The sequence below is a fragment of the Hyperolius riggenbachi genome, chromosome 5, assembly GCF_040937935.1.
Source record: "Hyperolius riggenbachi isolate aHypRig1 chromosome 5, aHypRig1.pri, whole genome shotgun sequence".
Taxonomy (NCBI): Eukaryota; Metazoa; Chordata; class Amphibia; order Anura; family Hyperoliidae; genus Hyperolius; species Hyperolius riggenbachi.
The window spans coordinates 41,621,861-41,641,513 of record NC_090650.1 but is presented as its reverse complement, the minus strand read 5'-3'; the positions used below and the strand labels follow the sequence as shown (position 1 = coordinate 41,641,513).

Genomic DNA, 19,653 nt, shown 5'->3' with positions numbered 1-19,653 from the left:
AAAACTCAGTTCCCCACATCTGAAGAAAGCCCGGCTTGGGGCATCAACAACCCTGTTCTGGTAAATTATAGAATCAGGACTATTCTGTGCCTCATGGGTTCTGTGCTTCTGAATACTCTCCCAGAATGCATTGCAGAGGCTCTCCGAATGCCTTCCGTATTACAAAAGGTCTGTGTAACTCGTTACTCAGGCAGTAGGATGGGAAGTTGTGGGCAGTCTGTGCACTTAAAGGGGCACTATGGCGAAAAAATGTAAAATATGTGCAAATATACACAAATAAGAAGTATGTTTTTTCCAGAGTAAAATGAGCCACAAATTACTTTTCTCCTATGGTGCTGTCACTTACAGTAGGTAGTAGAAATCTGACAGAAGTAAAAGGTTTAGGACTAGTCCATCTCTTCATAGGGGATTGTCAGCAAGACTTTTATTCTTTATAAAGATATTCACAAAAAAGGATTTAAACAATGATGCTGGCCAGCTTCCCTGCCCGCCACACAGTTTTTTGGCAGTTGGACAGAGCAACTGCCATTCACTAAGTGCTTTTGGAAATAAGTAAATCCCTGAGAATCCCCCATGAAGAGATGGACTAGTCCAAAACCTGTCGCTTCTGTCAGATTTCTACTACCTACTGTAAGTGACAGCAACATAGGAGAAAAAGTAATTTATGGCTCATTTTACTCTGGAAGAAATGTACTTCTTATTTGTCTATGTTTGCACATATTTTACATTTTACAGTTTTTCACCATAGTGCCCCTTTAAGGTGCACAAACATTACTCTATTTTCGGCACTGATATCCGGCTGATTCGATCATAATTATTGATTCTGCCAGGGATTGGTGACGCAACATGGCCACCCGATCGATTGTTTACATTTCTGGCTGAATCGATTGAAACAATCGATCAGGCAAGCTGGAAAATCTCAGTTGATAGGGCTGGGACGCTGGCATCGGTGGCGTTTGATTTCCCTGTGACGGATGCACCCCCAACTGGTCTTCCCCCAGGTGTCCTGGCTCACCTGTCACGCCAGCGTGACTCCTCATCTCCTGCCGTGTCCTATGTTTTCACATTTTGAGCGCTTGTACCACATGACACAGACGCATGTACTGCCATCACAACATGCAGCTTTGTCAGGTCCCCTTGACACAGGAGTGCGATAAGGGACCTTGCGGGTGCAGGCATGCGCAGTGGAGGGCGACGATGGACGACTGCCAAATTTAATGGGTTGGCCAGCGAAGGAATGGAGCACCCCGAGAGGATGGTGAGGGAGCTCCAGGTAAGTATAAGTGCTTGAAATTTAAATGACTCCGACCTCCTTTACAGCAGTAGGATCAGCCATACTATGCCATGGGAAAAAAATACATATATAAGTAGATAAATACTTGATCTATTTACATAACATGTATTGTACTGTCCACAATTTTATTTCAGTGAATTTTCTGTAGTAAATGAGGAGAAATCTGTTCCTGGTGGAAACCATGTATTTTGCCCACAGTTTGAGGCTAAATCCTCATGTCCTTTCCAGGGCTGTGGAATCGGAGTCGGGGCAATTTTGGGTGCCTGGAGTCGGAGTCGGGAAAAAATGCACATCTCACCTGTTCCACGGTGGAGCAAGGTACCAGCGTGCTGCGCGGCCCGTCCTCACTCTTCGTTCACTGCCCCCCGGCGGCTTCACATGCGTCGCATAATGACTCATCAGGAAGCGCCGCCACTGGAGGCATTTCCTGATTGCGTCATTATGTGACGCATAAGAAGCCGGCGGGGAACAGTGAACGAAGAGAAAAGACGGGCCAAGCAGCACGCTGGGACCTTACACCATCGTGGAACAGGTGAGATGTCCCCTATCTGCCTTCTGCTGCGTCTACTCTGCTTTAAAAATGGCAGCAGAAGAGGTAGTCCCCGGTTGCGTGACACCATCGCGGCGGATCGGCGGGCGTTCGTAAACTGGGGACTACCTGTACATTAGCAGTGTTTATATTAAAACTATAGGGGATGAAATTGGAGAAATAGTGTCTTTTCATTTTTTTTCCTGGTTTTTCCCTTTAAAATGCATAGAAAATAAAGTAATTGCTGAAAACAAATATCAACCCCAAAAAGCCTAAATGGTCGTTGAAAAAAAACAAGATATAGATCATTTCATTGTGATTCGTAGTGATTGAGCTATTGGCAAATGAAAGGGATGAGCACTGAAAGGTGAAAATCATTCTTGTCCGTTAGGGTAAAAACTGCTTTGGGGTAAAGTGGTTAATCTTGTAATGTTTCCCTTTCTGTCATACAGCCTTGCGTATGTTTGCCCTTTATAAATAAAGTTTAATTAAATTAAAAAAAAAAACGCACACGCCTGAACTTGGTTTTTCATTTTTTCAATAAAACTAGAGTTGCCCTTTAAGATGCTCAGACAAGTACTGTAAAAGTTTTTAGCGGGGATGGAAGGAAAGTCTGCAGTTGGAAGTGAAGCTTCCACATCAGGTGTGCGCACGTCGTGGCGCTGCGAGAGATGGCACAGCACTGACGGTACCTGTGGAGCGGGCACATTTGTAGCGTGCGTGGGAAGCTGCATTTATTAATGCACATCTGTTACCAGCCTGCTACTGAAATGATTTACCGAGAATTCTCCCTCGCAGGGATATTTTCTGTCTGTACATTACCAAATTATATTCCCATTTATTTTGTTTTGTCCGTTCGCACAGGGCATTTAATATTAAAGGGAATCTGAAGTGAAAATCAACTTATGATATGATTTGTATGTATAGTACTGCTAAGAAATAAAACATTATTAGCACAGATAGGAGTCTCATATTGTTTCCAGTACAGGAAGAGTTATGAGACTTCAGTTGTTATCTATGCAAAAGAGCTTCTGTGAGCGCTTCGACTTTATAAAGTGGTGGAGAGCCCTGTCTTTTCAAGCACTTATCTCAACTGTCTCTCATTGTTTCTTCTTTGTTTATGTGTTTTTCTGCAGTGAAAAGTTCAAAGGGTCATTGGCCTGCTCTGTGAAATCATTTAAAATGCTGAGCGTATTGTGGAAACTACAATTAGAGAATGATGCAATGTTGTTAAAAAAAAAAAAGCTTTATACTTGCAAATAAAAATATTAAACTATTGTCTTTGCTACTATCCATACTATGCAACCAATTTATTATATCATGAGGTTTTTTTTGCTTCAGTGTCACTTAAAATCTATTGCGGCTGGCCACTAACTTAAGTTTTTAAAAGTATTTTCAGAGGGTCGGATGGAGGTTTGTTTGGTTGAAATTGTATTATTTCACAAGCATTGATAACTAAGGGCTCGTTTCCATATAGCGTGCTTTCAGGCGCGCTTATGGAAACGCGATTGCAGGGACATCAGAGTGCATAGACTGCGCTGTCTGCTGTTTCCATACATCCGCTGTGAATCGCTACTAAATCGCAGCGCATGGTTGTCTGCACTTTGGCCCGTTTGCATCCGCGATCCCATTCATTCTAATGAATGGGATAGCAAGCGTTGCCCCCCCCCCCCCCCGGGGAATCGCGTGCAAAGCCGAGCTGCGCGGCTCTGCATTGTATATGGAAACGAGCCCTAAGGGCCCTTTCACATTTACTGCGTTACAGAAAATCATTGCATTCCGTTGTAGAAGCAGTGATAGCTTTGTGGGGCTATCGCAGAGATCGCGGTTCGGTGGGTCCCATCATGGCGACGCAAGAGCTGCAGTGCATGATGGACGGTTTACCCAGAAGTAAGGCATACTTTCATCCTGATGCCTATGAGTGTGTAGCATAGTGTATGGATCGCAGTCTAGGGCCAATTTAACCACCCTGGCGTTCTATTAAAATCGACAGGGTGGCGGCGCAGCAGTTTTTTTTAAATCATGTAGCTAGCCTAGCGCTAGCTACATGATGGCCGCTGTGCAGCGGCATCCCCCCACCCCTTCCGATCGCCTGCGGCGATCAGAGCAAGCAGGAAATCCCATTCAGAACGGGATTTCCTGTTTGCCTTCCCCCGTCGCCATGGCGACTATAGGGATGACGTCATCCAAGTCGTGGCGTCGGAGGGAGTCCCGATCCACCCCATAGCGCAGCCTGGCGGTGATTGGCCAGGCTGCGCAAGGGTCTTGGGGGGGGGGGGGGGGGGGGGGTGTGGAGCCTGTAACGCGGCGGGTAGCGGCGAGTGGCAGCGATCGATCACAACACGCAGCTAGCAAAGTGCTAGCTGCTTGTTGTTGTTTTTTTGTTTTTTTTAAATTTGAAAATCAGCCCACCAGGATGAGCTCGTCATTACCGCCAAGGTGGTTAAGGGGAAGGGTGGGAGAAAATAAATAGTTGGGTTTTTTTTTTTTTTTTTAATTAAAAAAGATATCTTTTTTCTTTTTTAATTAATAAAAAAAAAATTAATTGCAGCAGCAAGCAGAGACCACCAAAAAAATGCTGTATTAGTTGGAAGAAAAGGAGTTAGAATTAATTTGGGTGCTAAGTTGTATGGCCGAGCAATAAACTGTTACAGTTGTGAAGTGCTGAATTATAAAAAATCGCCTGGTCACTAGGGGGTATAAACCTCTGGTCCTCAAGAGGTTAAAGAATACCCGAGGTAAAAATTAACGAATGAAATAAACAATTGTATCTATTCTTCTTCTCCTAAAATATGACTTTTTAAGATATGCCACAGTTTTATATTTAAATCTACTTTTCTAAGTTTTTACTGTTTTATTGTTTTTGCTCAATGACACATTCATTGAAGTATGCCAGAACTAAAATCTATGAACTATTGTACCTTTTTATCTCTTTCCTGCTCTCAGAAGCCATTTTTTGTATAATTTCTTATCAGTGAGGGTCACACTGTAGTCTGACCCAGTCCTGACTCAGACAGGAACTTCCTCTTACATACCTGATGTTTAACTCTTTCGGGCAGAGAAAGAAAAAAAGGAACACAGCCCAGTTATTTGTGTGCTAAGCACTGTACATTCACATGTCTATCTCATCATGTCACATGTTACCTCGGGTATCCTTTCAACAGCTCTGAACCCTTTGTACTGTTTCACAAGCACATCAACTGCCCTCCTATTCCCGTGCAGCTTGTGATGTTGCTTACTTACCACCTTACTATACACTACTGGGAGGGGAGCTACGTCACTTACGGTGCAGGGATGGGAGGAGATTGATGCACTTCCGGGTGACTTGTAAATGTCATGATTTTGAGATGAGATTAAAGAAGATTTTTTCAATGTAGCTTACAGAAGAACATTAAGAATTACACAAATAACCTCCAGCAGTTTAAAACAGGGATGGTCGTAGTCAGCAAACTTCGCTACGCTGGGACTACGCATTGTTTTACGCAATTACGCTTCGGCAAACTACGGCTTCGAAATCAAATATTCACTTCTTATGCTATTCTATATTTCGTAGACTACGCGGTAAAATACGCAATTACGCGTAGTGTGAAGCGTCGAGTATGTGGATGCTTATGCCCGTATGCAGAAAATTTTACGCATTAATTCCTCTTTAAATGCTTACACTGGGAACTCTTCTATGCGTACATTCCCCCTTTCCAACACGTAAATTTGTAAGCATACAATCGCATGCGGAAAATTAGCCGCGAGTAACCAATTCGTAGTTCACTACGCAATACACATGTTAACTACGCATAGTGGGCGTAAGCTACGCATATCGGTACTTCGCTACACGTAAATTCTTAAGCGTACTTTTGAAACTTCACCTACGAACTACGATGTGTAAATTCGCACTGGCTTAGTTTCTGCTCATCCCTGCATTAAAAGAGTAGTAAGTACTAAAGCTAGCTGGGGGCATGTTTACTTTTTGGTATCCGTTATTTACAAGTATTGCATTAAAGTGTTTACATTTTGGATGCCAGGATATGGTGATAAAAGCAAAGTGGGGTAATATAATTGTTTGTTTGTTTTTTCCCCCTAGGAAATTTGGACCTCACGGGCCAGAAGCAGGTCTTCAAAGCTGAGAACAACCCCTGGGTCACACCGATTGCCGATCAGTTCCAGCTGGGAGTTTCTCACGTGTTCGAGTATATCCGCTCTGAAACCTACAAGTAGTAAGTGCAGTTCCCCTACTTCTATCTGAGAACTTAGTGCTGTTCACACGAGTTGCAACCCCAGAGGAGTTTACAACGTATTGTCCGCATTTTAAAGCTATCTACACAATTTGGATTGTCCCAGTCGAAGCAATTGTTTAGGATTCTCTTTAGTTATCCAGCAGGACAGTTCTTCGTTTCCCGATGCCCATTGTCCATCTCCTCTTAAAGGATTCCCGAAGTGACGTGTGACATGATGAGATAGACATGTGAATGTACAGTGCCTAGCACACAAATAACTATGCTGTGTTGCTTTTTTTCTTTCTCTGCCTGAAAGAGTTAAATATCAGGTATGTAAGTGGCTGACTCAGTCCTGACTCCTGACAGGAAGTGACTACTGTGTGACCTCACTGATAAGAAATTCTCCTTTTTTTCTCTTTCCTGTTCTCAGAAGCCATTTTCTGCTAGGAAAGTGTTTTATACTTGGAATTTATTATCACTGTTATCACTGTTCTGTGTCTGTTATGCTGTCTGGAACCTGACCCTGCATTGCAAGCACGCCAATCTAATCAGAAATGTTTCTGCTGTAATAAATCTTATCTCAGTCAGCCTGGCTCTAATTTGTACTTTGCCTATGAAAAGGAAGCTTGCCATCACCCCTCCCACATTCCTGCTCTTCACTGATTGGCTGAGGGCAGGTCAGTGAGCGGCTGAAATACAATCGATGCTGTGCTCACACGTGTTTACAAAGCAAGCTAGAGATGACATTGCAGCTTCTAAGAGGAAAAAAAAGCGTAAGGGAGGAAATGACATCAGGACAGGCTTCAGTCAGAGGGAATTAAGATGGAAAATGCCAGGAACAGAATGATCTGTATTTACTATAAAATTAACTGAAATCAAAAAACGTGGATAGTACAGTAGATGTGTTATGTAAGTGGAATAAGTATTTATCTACTTGTATATGTGTTCTTTTTTCCCTGGAATAGTATGGCTGTCCCTGCTGCTTTAAAACTGGTGAAATAAAAACCTGCTTAACCTGTGTGTTTGCTAAAAGGCCACAAACTGGGACTGTGAATTCAACTTTACTGAAAAATTGTAAGGGGGGGAATAAATCAATACATTGCAAAGTAAGAAATTAAAGTAGGAGAGGTCAAGAAATGATCGATATTCACCATGTAATGTGTTTATGTTGCTTGATCCACAGTCAGCCTGCACGTCGTCATGTTTACTACTGGAAGACATGAAAAAAGCTAGACCGCACCGAAAGTGCATGAGCACAGCAGCAGACCCTTTTTGTGCTGGACTTGAGTCTCGGGTTCGGGAATCTTTAGAGTAGCAGGTTCGGCTGTGGAGCTTACATTATGGAATCTGAAGTAGAGGGAAGCTTCTGGATAATCCAGCAGCTTCACCCATCCTCCTCAACCTCACCGATCCAGCGCCGGATCCTTCTGAGCAAATCCGACAAGGGCTCGCCGGATATGGTGCAGGTGCAAACCTTACTCACACATGCGCACATCAACCATGCTCATACACAGACCGGAGCGTGTCCGTGACAAAGAGGAGGGTTCCACCCAGTAGCGGCGGGGTCCAGGAGGACATGGGAAGCCTCTACCTAAAGTGGAATTATACTCGCAAACTAAAATTTCAGTAAATATGCTCATAAAATAACAACAGAAAGTATTGCCTGTGTAAAATTCTTTACTTTTACTGCAGAGAGCAGTAGAAGCTTGCTTATCTCTGGTCATCGGCAAAGGCAAGAATCTCCCTGTACCTGTGTCTTCACTCTGCCCCCCCCCCCCCCTCCTTTTCTGCTGAAGTGACTCAGCTGTTGTCAGGGCAATGTGTCTGTTCAGCAGAGGGAGGGGCTCAGAGTGAAGACACAGGCACGGGGAGATTCTTTCCTTTGCTGATGACTAGAGGGAAGCAAGCTTCTCCCACTCTCTGCAGTGAAAATAAACAATTTTTCACACTGGAAATGTTTGGGAATGCTTTAAAATGTTCCTTTATGTAATTAAAGGGAATGTCCAAGCAAAATAAAAAAATGAGTTTCACTTATCTGGGACTTCTACCAGCCCCATGCAGCCATCCTGTGCCCTCGTAGTCACTCAATGCTGCTCCAGTCCCCTGCTGGCAGCTTGCCGACCTTGGAGGTCTGAGGGACGCATTGCGTACATTTTTACGCATTCCCGCTAGTGTAGGAACATTACCAAATACATTTTTACGCATTACTGGTTCAATGCGTAAAAATTTACGCATTGAACCAGTAACGCGTAAAAATGTATTTGTTAATGTTCCTGCACTAGCGGGAATGCTTAAAAATGTACGCAATGCGTCCCTCAGACCTCCAAGGTCGGCAAGCTGCCAGCGGGGGACTGGAGCAGCAGTGAGTGACTACGAGGGCACAGGATGGCTGCATGGGGCTGGTAGAAGCCCCAGGTAAGTGAAACTCATTTTTTTATTTTGCTTGGACATTCCCTTTAAGAGTAGTTACTGAAGTGGTCATTTTGGGAGTATAATCCCACTTTAATGATCATCTGTACCATTACCTCAGGTGGGGGAATCCTCTGGATCCTAATGAGGTTTTCTCCATTCTCCTCTGCCCCTGGGTTCCAGCGCTGGCTGCACTGAAACCACAGCCAACAAGGATGTCAGCTGTATTTACCTTACCCGGTTCCGGAGCAGGTGCAGTAGCGGCTTTCCAATTGGGCTCAGACAGAAATAGCTGCCAGCAGAGCAGACCCGATCGTGCTTTGCTATTTCTGTCTGAGACCAAACGGAAAGCTACTACTGCGCTGGAGCCGGAAAGGTAAATAGCTTTATTAGGATCCAGAGGCTTCCCCGTGCCAAGGTAAGTATCCCCAAGGGGATGTTTTTATTTTTACAGACCCTTTTTAAGATTTCTCCCTACAGGTTTGCTGTAAGCGGGATTGAACTGCTGCTGCAAAGTTTTTCAGTAAGGCTGTTCTGGGCTGGGCAGCAGAGAGAGGTTTGGGCAAAGTTGTTCAATAATTAGAAGAAAGGTTTAAAATCGGTGGGTAAAGTGTTTGCTTTATTCCAGAGTTGTTGCGCGAGTCACGGAGGTAACTTGTCATCCTCGCTGTGATGTAACGTGTGGTCCGCTGACGTGACCCCGAAGAGTCATCCTCCGTCTCATGCCAGGAGTCGCGGAGCCCAGCTTCTCATTAGGCAAATCAGCAGGCTGAGGCGAGGTTTCTTTAATCTCTCCACAAGTTGCTAACCTTATGCTAAATTGAACACTTTGATGCAGCAGAATCAGCCAAGCAAGATCAAACTGTGGATGTTGAGCCACTTGACAGCTGGGAGCAGTTCCGATGCGTTATTGATTTTTAGGGGAGGAGGCCTAGAGAGAGGATGAAGAGCTATTTTTAGTCATAATTGTTCCTTCTGATATGGCCACCGCCGAAGCCTCGCTGGAGTCAGGTGTGCAGCTTCGCCACGATTGACCAACTACCCATCAACCTTTCTGCCTCTGTCCCTGGCATTAGACTAACCAGAGACCTCTTCTCTTCATGATACAGGTTGGCAAATTAAAGGACTCACGATGCCAGAACAAAAATGCAGTTTTACTTAAAGGGGAACTTCAGCCTAAACAAACATACTGTTATCAAGTTACATTAGTTATGTTAATTAGAATAGATAGGTAATATAATCTCTTACCCACCCTGTTTTTAAAGAACAGGCAAATGCTAGTGATTCATGGGGGCTGCCATCTTTGTCATGGGGGCAGCCATCTTTTTGGTTGAAAGGAGGTGACAGGGAGCATGAGACAGTTCCAACTGTCCTGTGTCCTGATTACCCCTCCCAGCTGCACATGCTAGGCTTCAAATGTCAGATTCAAAATGTAAAAAAAAAAAAAAAAAAATTGCACCAAAACAGCAGAACGAGAACCACAAAATCAGAAATCCCATCATGCTTTGCACAGCATCAGGGGAAAAAAGCCCGGGCAGTTTTCTTCTGTGCAGCTAAAAATAAGGCTTGTATAAGAGAAACAAAGTTCTGATGCTGTAAAACTGTTAAAGAAACACCAAGCCTTTTCAGTGCTGCTGAGTCGATTTTTAGGCCGGAGGTTCACTTTAACTGGAGCTTCTTCCAGCCCTTACAAGTAATTTGGGTCCCTCAGTACAGCTCCGGTCCTTTCCGGGTCCTGATGGCAGCCTATAAGGATCGCCAATCTTCTACACATTGGGGTCAGCGATCCTTAGAGTCTTCAGAGCTGTGCCAAGGCACCCAAATGATGTCTAGGGGATGGAAGAAGCTCCAACTGAGTAAAACTGCATTTTTGTTCTGGCATCGTGAGTCCTTTAATTAAAGGAACCTGAAGTGACATTGCTTGGTAAGATAAATGTTGGTGCTTAGCCCAGTCCTCCTCCTTTTAACTGAAAAGAAGCACTATTTTCCTAACGAAGTAGGCATGACCCACAAAATGCATTCTACATGGCGCCACTATAAAAAAAAAATTGTCAATAAGGCTATTTTGAATTTTTAGGTGATAAGTGGTTTATAAGTTTCACTCCTTCCAGTATCTCTTAAAGCAGGTGTGTCACATTCAGTTACAAAGTGGGCCAAAATTGAGCTCTGGGAGGAAGTCGCGGCCCAACTTCAATGTCTAGTGGCCACCTCTCTCCCTTATAAAGTTCCTTGGTGTTTAATAGCCCCCCTCCATATCCTATACTGTTCCCTGATGTTTAGTGGTCCTCCCTCCCTTATACAGTTTCCTGGTGTCTAGTGGCCTCCTCCCTCCCCTATACAGTTCCCTGGTGTGTAGTGGCCCCCTTCCCTCTCCTATACAGTTCCCTGGTATCTAGTGCTTTCCTCCTCCCCATATGGCTTCTCTGATAATCAAGGGCCTACCCTCCAATATAGCTTCTCTGGTGGTCGAGAGAGGGCCAAACATAATGCAAAGTGGGGAAACCACCTGAGGGCCAAACCTGATGGCTCAGAGGGCCAGATTTGGCCCACGGGCCAGAGTTTGAGATGTATGACTTAAAGGGAACCTGAGATGTTGAAATATAGTGTATTGATACTTCAGGACCATGGCCTCCCTCGCCGTCCTGTTCAGCTCCTCCGTTCTTGTGCTCTGCCTCCCGGTAATCCGGCCAGCTGCGTTCTTCTGCTCCGGCTCAGCAGTGTGTGCACACCTAGTTACGTCCTGCAGAGTGTTGCGCAGAATGCACCCAGGGACGTGAGTGCATCGGGGGCATGTGTGCGGCTGAGCCACGCTACTCAGAAGCCAGCGGTGACTGACCGGATTAACGGGAGTCACAGCGGCAGAACGGAGGGGGCAGGGAGCAGGACGGCAAGGGAGCCCACGCACCTCATGGGGCTGGAGGAAGCCCCAAGTAAGTATAAATAAGCCACAGTGTACCATCTCAGGTACACTTTAAAGGGCAACTGAAGTGAGAAGACTATGGAGGCTGCCATGTTTATTTCCTTTTAAGCGATACCAGTTGCCTGGCGCCCTACTGATCTATTTGGCTGCAGTAGTGTCTAAATAACACCAGAAACAAGCATTCAGCTAATCTGTCAGCTCTGACAATAATGTCAGAAACACCTGATCTGCTGCATGCTTGTTCAGGGTCTAGGGCTGAAAGTATTAGAGGCAGATGATCAGCAGGATAGCCAGGCAACTGGTATTGCTTAAAAGGAAATAAACATGGCAGCCTCCATATCCCTCGCTTCAGTTGTCCTTTAAAGCGCCTCCTTCCTCTTTACTGCAGAATAATCTCCAGTCTGCTGCTTTTCTTTCTGGCCAATAGCCACTGTTCACAATATTTTTGTATAGAGTGACCAACAGATCAGGCCAAGTTAGGGTGCATACACACATGCAATTTTGATTGGCCAATCAGTGGCCAATTTTACCACCTCCAGGTAGGATGAGGGCCAGCAGGTTCTGAATACTATGAACAGATTGTGTAGCTAGGCTCTCATCCTACATGGAGGTGGTAAAATTGGTCAGTGATTGGCCAAATATAATTGAAAGTGTGCATGCACCAGGCTTGAAGAGGAACTGTGGTGAAAATAACATAATGAATAACATTGTTTATTTTTTACAATTATTCATTTATAAATGATTTAGTCAGTGTTTGCCCATTGTAAGATCTTTCCTCTCCCTGATTTACATTCTGAAATGTATCACTGGTGGTGGCATCTTTCGTTCTGCCAGGTGATCTGTACAGAATTCTCGTTACTGATAGTTCTATGCAGAGGGAGAACTTACTTGCTTGGCAGTTAGGAAAAGCCGTTATTTCCCACAATGCAACGAGGTTCATAGACAGCAAACTGCCTGGACCTTGATAATGACATCACAGTGTGAGACAGCCACACAGATATCTGGTGATCCCACATCCCCTGCACTGGGTCTGAGGGCCATGTATATACTGTGGTCAGCGTGGCAGTCCCAAAGTGTACCGTGATTGTTATTTGTAAGGATGCTTCAGGACACGATGCCGCCCAAATTACAGTCCGCTCTAGCGTTAATCTCCCTGGCGGTAAGCCCGAGTGTAGCCGTCGGGAGCTCTATGCAGAGTATAGCGTGCAGCGGGCGTTTTTACTCCCCTTCCGGGGGATCCAGATGTCGGTAGCCGTTCTCCTTCCTGTCTTCTGAGGCTCTGAATCACTCTGGTGAGGTCGCCATCAGTGATATCACTACAGAGTAACAGCACCACCCGGAGGATGGAGGGAAAATTGCAGCGCTGGAACCCAGGGAGGTGAGTGAGTGCTAGGGCTGCTGCTAGTTTTCGGAAATAATCATACTACCAGGGAGGTTAATACCCATTGCGCCAAAGTCGGCCACAGCTGCGCCGAAATCTCCGGCACTGTTTTTACATGATTCGTCACTGGGATTTTATTTGCGGTAGAAAGTGGACAACTTTTCTTGAGAAATGGATAAATGGTGCGGTTATCTGCTTCCTGCTCAACAGCACCACCTAGTAGCCGGAGGAACCGAGGTTCTAAATGTAAACAAATACTCAGCTTTTCAGATGTCGCAACCATCGGTATCTGGAGGCTTGGTGGGAGTAGGTAGCAAGGTCTTTAGTAGGCCCCTCCCCCTCATTCTATATGATTCTGTATTGGTGGATTGCCATTGCACGCCCATGTTTGGTATGCTGTTTAGAAAATGTTGACGCTACGATAAAGTGCAACAAGCTTCTACTGTAATAAAAATATCTCAAGTAGCAGAATGTTGTTCAATTCTATTTATATCGCCCCTTATCCCCTCCTTACGGTATAAGTGTTCGTAGAACTCTCAGCTTTCTGTAGACCTTTCCTGCGAAGGCTATTTACATGTGAAGCTAATTAACAGCTGAAAAAGTGATACATCTTCCCAGTTTCTGCTGCACTGTCAGTCCAAGATTTTCATCTTAACACTCGCCTGTATTCTGTCACCTACATGGGCGAAACCGTATATATATGATATAATAATTAATGATATTAATGATCTACTGCAGATCACGTTTTTAACCCTCCTAGCTGCTAATTGCTAAAAACAGTTTATAGACAGAATGTTGGGAATTTGAAGTCACTTGATGGATATTATTTGTTGGCGATAATAAATATATAAAGTAAAAATGGTGTAAAAGTGCTCATAACAGTCACAATAAAGCTAAGAGACAAAGTCAAAATGTATCTATATCAGAGTCCCAAGTTGACTGTCTGTTTAATCCGTTGACCTTCACATGCAGAAGACCTTTTGGCAGTTTTTGAGATTAATATCCCAAAAAAAAAGTAAGCCACGTATAGTGTAGTTACTGATTTATCCGATGGCAACCTAATGGCCTTTAACCCATGGAAAAACTTGTTTTAGTAACCCTCTATGACCATGGCAACTACCTCCATGGTGCAGTGCGCTCGCTAGATGTATAGGATGGCCACGTTACAGACCAGCATATAGAGCATTCGTTGTAAAACAACTGCAAACAGCATCTGAAATCCTTGAACAGCGGAAGTCGCCACCTCCAAGGTCCACTCAACTTACGCTCCAACCTTAAGGTACTCAAAGGGACACTAACATAACGTAATAAAACCTTTTTTATAATTAATAAAAGAGAGTAGTACACTCAAATCTTTCTAGTTTAAAATGCACGTATTTAAGTTTTCCCCACACGGTCCGAGACAGTGTCCTACGTCTTCCGTACACCGCTACAACCCCTCCAAATATTTGGAGTTGCTACCTTTTGCTTTCAAACCATCATCAACTCTTATAGGTACACTTGCACAGTCAGGGATTTTGTACGATTATAGTCAGGTGTATGACAAACCAATTTATACCAAACAGGTGCTAATGATCATCAATGTCACATGTAGGTTGAAACACAGTCATTAACTGAAACAGAAACTGCTGTGTAAGAGGCTTAAAACTGGGTGAGGGACAGCAAAACTCTGCTACCAAGGTGAGGTTGTGGAAGACTGTTTCATGTCATGGCAAGATTAATCACAACAGCAAGACACGAGGTAGTGGTACAGCACCAGCAAGGTCTCTCCCAGACAAAGATTTCAAAGCCTGCTGGGGTCTCAAGGTGTGCTGTTCAAGCTCTTTTGAAGTAACATAAATAAATTGGCAATATTGAGAATCGTAGACGCGGTGGTCGTCCAAGGAAACTTAGTGCAGCAGATAAGACTCATCAAGCTTACTACCCTTCGAAATCGGAAGATGTCCAGCAGTGCCATCAGCTCTGAAATGTCAGAAACCAGAGACACCCAGGTACACCTATCTATTGCCCGGAGAATTCTGGCCAGAAGTGGTTTTCATGGAAAAGATGCACCAAAAAAACCATACCCCTGACGTTGAAACAAGACCAAGTGACTAAAGTATGCAAGAAAACATAGGAAATGGGGTGCAGAAAAATGGCAGCAGGTGCTCTGGACTGTTGAGTCAACAGTTGAAATATTTTGCTGTAGCAGAAGGCAGTTTGTGCACCCATGGGCTGGAGAACGGCACAATAAAGCGTGTCTACAGGAAACATTAAAGCATGGTGGAGGTTTCTTGAATGTTTGGGGCTGCATTTCGGCCAATGGAGTTGGAGATTTGGTCAGGATTGATGGTGTTCTCAATGCTGAGAAATACAGGCAGATACTTATCCATCATGCATTACCATCAGGGAGGCGTGTGATTGACCACAAATTTTATTCTGCAGCAGGACAATGATCCCAAACATACAGCCATAGTCGTTAAAGAGAATCTGTACTCTACAATTCTTACAATAAAAAGCATACCATTATATTCATTATGTTCTCCTGGGCCCCTCTGTGCTGTTTCTGCCTCTCCCTGCTGCAACCCTGGCTTGTAATTGCCATTTTTATGCAGTGTTTACAAACAAAAGACATAGCAAGTGATAGGCTAAGAGTAGCTCAGTGTGTGAGTCATACAGAGTGCAGGGGGCCTGGAGAAGGTGTGTATAGCTTCTTTCCAATCACAAGCAGCACAGCACATTGCAGCCTGACTGCCTCAGCCCGACAGAGCCTACAGAGGAGAGAAGATTAAATCACATAACGGAGATAATACAGCCACTGTGCAGACAGAGCTAGGGAGTTAGACAGAGCACATTAAAACAGGTATAGGAACTTATGGGATAGAAGAAAGAAGGATGAAAATTTTGTTACAGAGTCTCTTTAAGAACTATCTTTGGCGTAAAGAAGAAGGTCCTGGAAGTGATGGTATGGGGCCATACCATCACTTCCAGGACCTTTTTCTTCTTCTTTACGCAGAGCCCTGATCTCAACATCATCAAGTGTGTCTGGGATCACATAAAGTGACAGGGTTTGAGGAATCCTATATCCACAGAAGATCTGGGGTTAATTCTCCTAGATGTTTGAAACAACCGACCAGCCAAGCTTCCCAAACTGTGTGGAAGTGTAACTAGAAGAATTGATGCTGTTTTGAAGGCAAATGTTGGTCACACCAAGTATTGATTTAATTTAGATTTCTCTTTTGTTCATTCGCTGCATTCTGTTGATTGATGAAAATAAATGATTCCCATTTTTAAAGCATTCTTTGTTTACAGCATTTGTTACACATGCCTTAACCACTCTGCGACCGCCTAACGCAGGATAGCGGCCGCCGAGTGGCTCCCTTCCTCCTCCAGGGTGCACCGGTGCGTTGTCTCGCTTATCGCGAGATTAGCTGGCAACAAGCACTCGCGTTCCTTGCAGGACGCAATGGGAGACGGCCGCGAACAGCCTGCCAGCAGTGATTAGAGCTGGCAGGCTGTAAAACAATAAAAAAACTGCCAAAATTATTTGTACAGTGCTGCAATATATTCTGCAGCGCTTTATGTGGGACAGCTGTCCCCAGGAGAGGCTCACAATCTGATCTCTCTCATAAGATCTGATGCCTATGAAAGATGATCATTCTCCTAGATCTCAGGGGGAGGGGGGGGGGGATAAAAACAGCGATTAGCGATTTTTATTAAAGATCAAAAATACTTTTGAAATTATTTATTTGGTCACTAGGGGGGGTGTAAGCCGGTGGTCCTCAAAAGGTTAAACTATTAGATAGATAGATAGATAGATAGATAGATAGATAGACTGTATATATTTTGTTTTTAAAGATAACCTTAAGTCAAAAAAAAAAAATGAGATGAACTCACCTGGGGCTTCCCTCAGCCCCCTGCAGCCGATCGGTGCCCTCGCAGCTCCGCTCCGATGCCTCTGGACCCGCCGGCGACGACTTCCGGTTTCGCGAGTGATTGTTCGCGTTCCCAGCCTGTATATCGCCCCCTATGCTGTTATTGCGGCTCCTTAGCAGCATAGCAGCATAGGGGGCGATATACAGGCTGGGAACGCGAACAATCACTCGCGTTCCCATGCCTTTCGGCCGGTGACGGCGAAACCGGAAGTCGTCGCCGGCGGGCCCAGAGGCATCGGAGCGGAGCTGCGAGGGCACCGATCGGCTGCAGGGGGCTGAGGGAAGCCCCAGGTGAGTAAATCTCATTTTTTTTTTTTTATGGCTTTAGGTTCACTTTAACAAAAGTGGACTTTTCCTTTAATTCATGACAAGACCAGCAGGTTTCAATGATTAAAAACAATCTGAATGAACTGCGATTTGTTGGAAAACCACCAATTCAGAAGCCTCCTAAGCAGCTGGTTTGAAATATGTTGCATATCTGCTGAATATTCCTCTCGCTCTATTATATAATTACTGATGAAAAGTACATCGGTGCGACTTGGGGAGCGGCCGTCTAGCAGGCTACCTTATTATGTATTCTCATGTACACTTGTTGGACTGTGTCCACATGTAATGAAAACAAAACATTTAGCTAGCCCCCCTCGGGACAAGTTGCCAATATGTTATTGCCTGAATTTAGCAGTTGGCAAACGCGAGACTAGAACAAGCTACGAAAGAAGTACTTCTCATTTTCCATTTCACTTTTAACTTTCGGCCGCATTGCTTATCTATCCTACATGATGTATTTGAGTATTTGTAGGGTGGACACTTCAAGGGGAACTGTAGCGAAAATAGCATAATTGATAAATTGCTTATTTTTTTACAATATTCATTAATAGATTATTTAGTAAGTGTTTGCCCATTGTAAAATCTTTCTTCTCCCTGATTTATTTTCTGAAATGTATCACTGTTGGTGACATCCTTTGTCCTGCCAGGTAATCTGTAAAAAATGTTTATTACTGAGAGTTCTATGCACAGAGGGAGATATTGCTTGCTTGGCAGTTGGAAAAATATGTTATTTCCCAAAATGCAACGAGGTTCACAGACCGCACACTGTCAGGACCATGGTCATGACATCACACTATGGGAGGGGTTTCACCACAATATCAGCCATACAGACCCCCTGATGATCTATTTGAGAAAATGTAAAGATTTCTCATGGGAAAGAGAGTATTGGCTACTGATTGGAATGAAGTTCCATCTTTGTTTAAAATTCCTTTTCACAGTGGACCTGAACTCTTGCACAGGACACAAGGATAACATAACAGAAATGCACCCTGTATGTATTTAAAGAGTTTAGCCTGTATACTTCCCCCTCATTGGTGTCTAATCACTAGTTGTAATTTGATCTCCCCCTGTGTCACATGACTGCCTATGGCAGATACGCAGATAAGCCCCTTTGAAAGCACAGGCTGGAAACAATATGCCTGCTTCCATGAATCAGGAAGTAGAAACACTGCAGATTTATTTTAGAATTTGTATCAGCTGTAACAAAGAAATGTTTTGTTTTTTTGTTTAAAGGCTATTATGCTTTTGTGTATCTTTTAGAGCAGAGAGGACGTTCTGAGTTCAGGTCCACTTTAGGGCTACATTCTCATTGTTGCCAGGGGAGCAACAGGGGAATCCTGAGGTTCAATGGTGGCATGTACATCAATTTTTGTACTCAACGGTTGGTCAACATCATGTTGACCGATGTACCTTGGGCGTTCAAATGGACTACGATCACTGTAATATTGCAGTCAAATACACAGCAATACCGATATGGCGTCCTTTCCTTACACTCCCTGCTGCTAGTGTCAAATTGGGCTAAAGCTGATCACCAGCTGTTCTTAATCTCTTTAGATAGGGGGCGCATCCTACACATCCTACTCATCCCTTCCTAGGGTTGCAGTTAACATGTGGCATAGCTGTATGCAGTGGCAACATGTGCTGATCTGAACCATTTGTTCAAGGTTTCCATTGGTAAACTTTAGGATACTGAAAGGACACCCGAGGCGAAAAATAAACGAATGAAATAAACGATTGTATCCATCTTCCTTCTCCTAAAAATGACTTTTTAAGACATTCCACAGTTTTATTTTATGCTTAAATCTACTTTTTAAGTTGAAACTGTTTTGATTTTTCTCAATTACACATTTTATTGAAGTATGCCAGAGCTAACCTCTATGAACTATTGACCCTTTTTATCTCTTTCCTGCTCTCAGAAGCCATTTTCTAGTGGCATTTCTGATCAGTGAGGGTCACACTCTACTCCTTTCCTGTCTGAGTCAGCCACTTACATACCTGATATTTAACTCTTTCAGGCAGAGAAAGAAAAAAAGGAACATAGCGTAGCTTTGTGTGCTTGGCTCTGTACATACCCATGTCTATCTCATCATTACCCGTGTCACCTCGGGTATCTGTTAAAGGACACCTGAAATATTTATTTTTGTTTAAGCAATTCTAGTTGCCTGGCTGTCCTTATGATCCTCTGCCTCTACTACTATTAGCCATAGACCCTGAACAAGCATGCAGCAGATCAGTCATTTCTGACATTATTGTCAGATCTGACAGATTAGCTGCATGCTTGTTTCTGGTGTGATTCATACACTACTGCAGCAAAATAGATCAGTAGGGCTGCCAGGCAACTGGCATTGTTTAAAAGGAAATCAATATGTCAGCCTCCATATCCTTCTACCTTCAGGTGTCCTTTAAACCATTCTACTTACTCAATATTAGCTTTGCCAGTGTGGACTAAAAGCAAAAAAAAAAAAAAAATACTGTCTTATTAATGCCCATCTGCCCATCACATGTACCTGATAAATAGATAAACGAATAAGGCTTTCTTTCCAAAACGCTCAAACTGGAGATCTTGATCATTGCTTGATGGACCCTCCGGGACACCGTCCCTCTCCGTTCCTAACAGCAGTTGACTTTTTCTATCAAGATTTCGGCTGCCGCTTAAGAAAAAAGAGGT

General features: G+C 43.9%; 1 protein-coding gene and 1 long non-coding RNA gene across 5 annotated transcripts in view; one reads left to right on the top strand and one right to left on the bottom strand.

The window, feature by feature from the left end:
* The window catches only part of RSU1 (Ras suppressor protein 1), a 221,135-nt gene that overhangs the window by 119,651 nt on the left and 81,831 nt on the right, over positions 1-19,653 (top strand). For 2 of the 4 annotated variants that reach the window (XM_068235547.1, XM_068235548.1), the window contains exon 8: positions 5,902-6,034. In XM_068235547.1, coding sequence (XP_068091648.1) covers positions 5,902-6,034 — 133 coding nt within the window. Of the gene's footprint in view, positions 1-5,901; positions 6,036-7,217; positions 7,551-19,653 lie in introns of those variants that run through there. The other 2 variants (XM_068235550.1, XM_068235551.1) reach the window with 2 other exon arrangements.
* LOC137518151 (uncharacterized) overlaps positions 9,053-19,653 on the bottom strand; it is a 66,144-nt gene continuing 55,543 nt past the window's right edge. Inside the window, exon 3 of the long non-coding RNA XR_011020749.1 lies at positions 9,053-9,374. This is a non-coding gene — a long non-coding RNA (uncharacterized lncRNA). The remainder of the gene's footprint in view (positions 9,375-19,653) is intronic.